Source organism: Cariama cristata, unplaced genomic scaffold (assembly GCF_000690535.1).
Source record: "Cariama cristata isolate BGI_N322 unplaced genomic scaffold, ASM69053v1 scaffold15229, whole genome shotgun sequence".
Taxonomy (NCBI): Eukaryota; Metazoa; Chordata; class Aves; order Cariamiformes; family Cariamidae; genus Cariama; species Cariama cristata.
Genome location: NW_009637583.1, coordinates 6,305 through 7,252, shown reverse-complemented (window position 1 = coordinate 7,252; position 948 = coordinate 6,305). Strand labels below are relative to the sequence as shown.

The window sequence follows — 948 nt, the reverse complement described above, 5'->3', positions numbered from 1 at the left end:
AAGCCAGGCCTTTCGGAGCAGAAAGGACAAGCTGTGTTGGGGACAGTGAGTGTCCCCGGGCTGGCAGGGGGCAGGGTGCCACGCCACAGGCGTCCAAGGTATCGGCCACCGCTGTGCCCATCACCTCCCCAACGGGTCAGCGACTCTCTTCAGGAAGTGGGAGGGCTGGGGTTTAGGTCTTGGTGGGTCCCAAGGGATTTGAGCTCAGAGCTCTTGTGATGGGAGCCCCCTCACAACGGGAGCACAGGGGTTTTATCCAGAGAAAGGCATTGCGAAGTGCAATGGAAAGCCTGGGAGTCAGAGCCAAAACCCAGCTCTCTGGTCCCGCCGTTCAGGACCCAACTCAGTATCTGAGGATCCTCCAGAAGCAATGGCAATCACAAGGTGCCTCTAGTACCTTCAGAGAAGCTCTGCTCCTTCTTCGTCATCAAAATGACCTGCATTTATTATCTTCTAGATATTGTGTTATTGCAAGTTAGCGTTTAGGGGAAGAAGGGAGTCAGCAATTCTAATTTTTTTAAGGATTCACCTGAAATAAATAAATTACTGTGGAGTACCCTTGAAGGATGAGAGTCCTGGTGGACCCCACACCAAGGCACAAAGGAAGCCCAGCGTTTCAGCCCGACATGGAGACCACCTCCTTCATAAACACTGCTTTTGCTCACTGTGCTTGGAATTCAGGGCATCAAAGGTCAAATACTGCATACTTGGACCTATACCATACTCTATACCATCCCTCCTATGTTTAAAACTCTGCTTTCCTGCAGTGCAGACATTGTTGGGTGCATGTACATACCACGTGGAAAACACCAGCTGCCTTGACCGGCTTGAATCCGGTGACGGGGACGCAGTGGTCAGCGTGGCCGTTACAGAAGCAGCTGCCCTTCACGATGAAGTCGTAGATGGCGTAATGCAGGGGCGGCGGGGGCTCGGGGGGGCGGGGAGACG

The 948-nt window shown here is 53.3% G+C and overlaps 1 protein-coding gene across 1 annotated transcript in view; it reads right to left on the bottom strand.

Moving 5' to 3' along the window:
• Positions 1-948, bottom strand: part of NTN4 (netrin 4) — a gene marked incomplete at its 5' end in the record, with an annotated part of 26,666 nt that overhangs the window by 24,725 nt on the left and 993 nt on the right. The window contains 1 exon segment of the mRNA XM_009708401.1: positions 797-948. This exon segment is cut by the window's right edge and continues 130 nt beyond it. Within this exon segment, the coding sequence (XP_009706703.1) occupies positions 797-948 (152 nt within the window).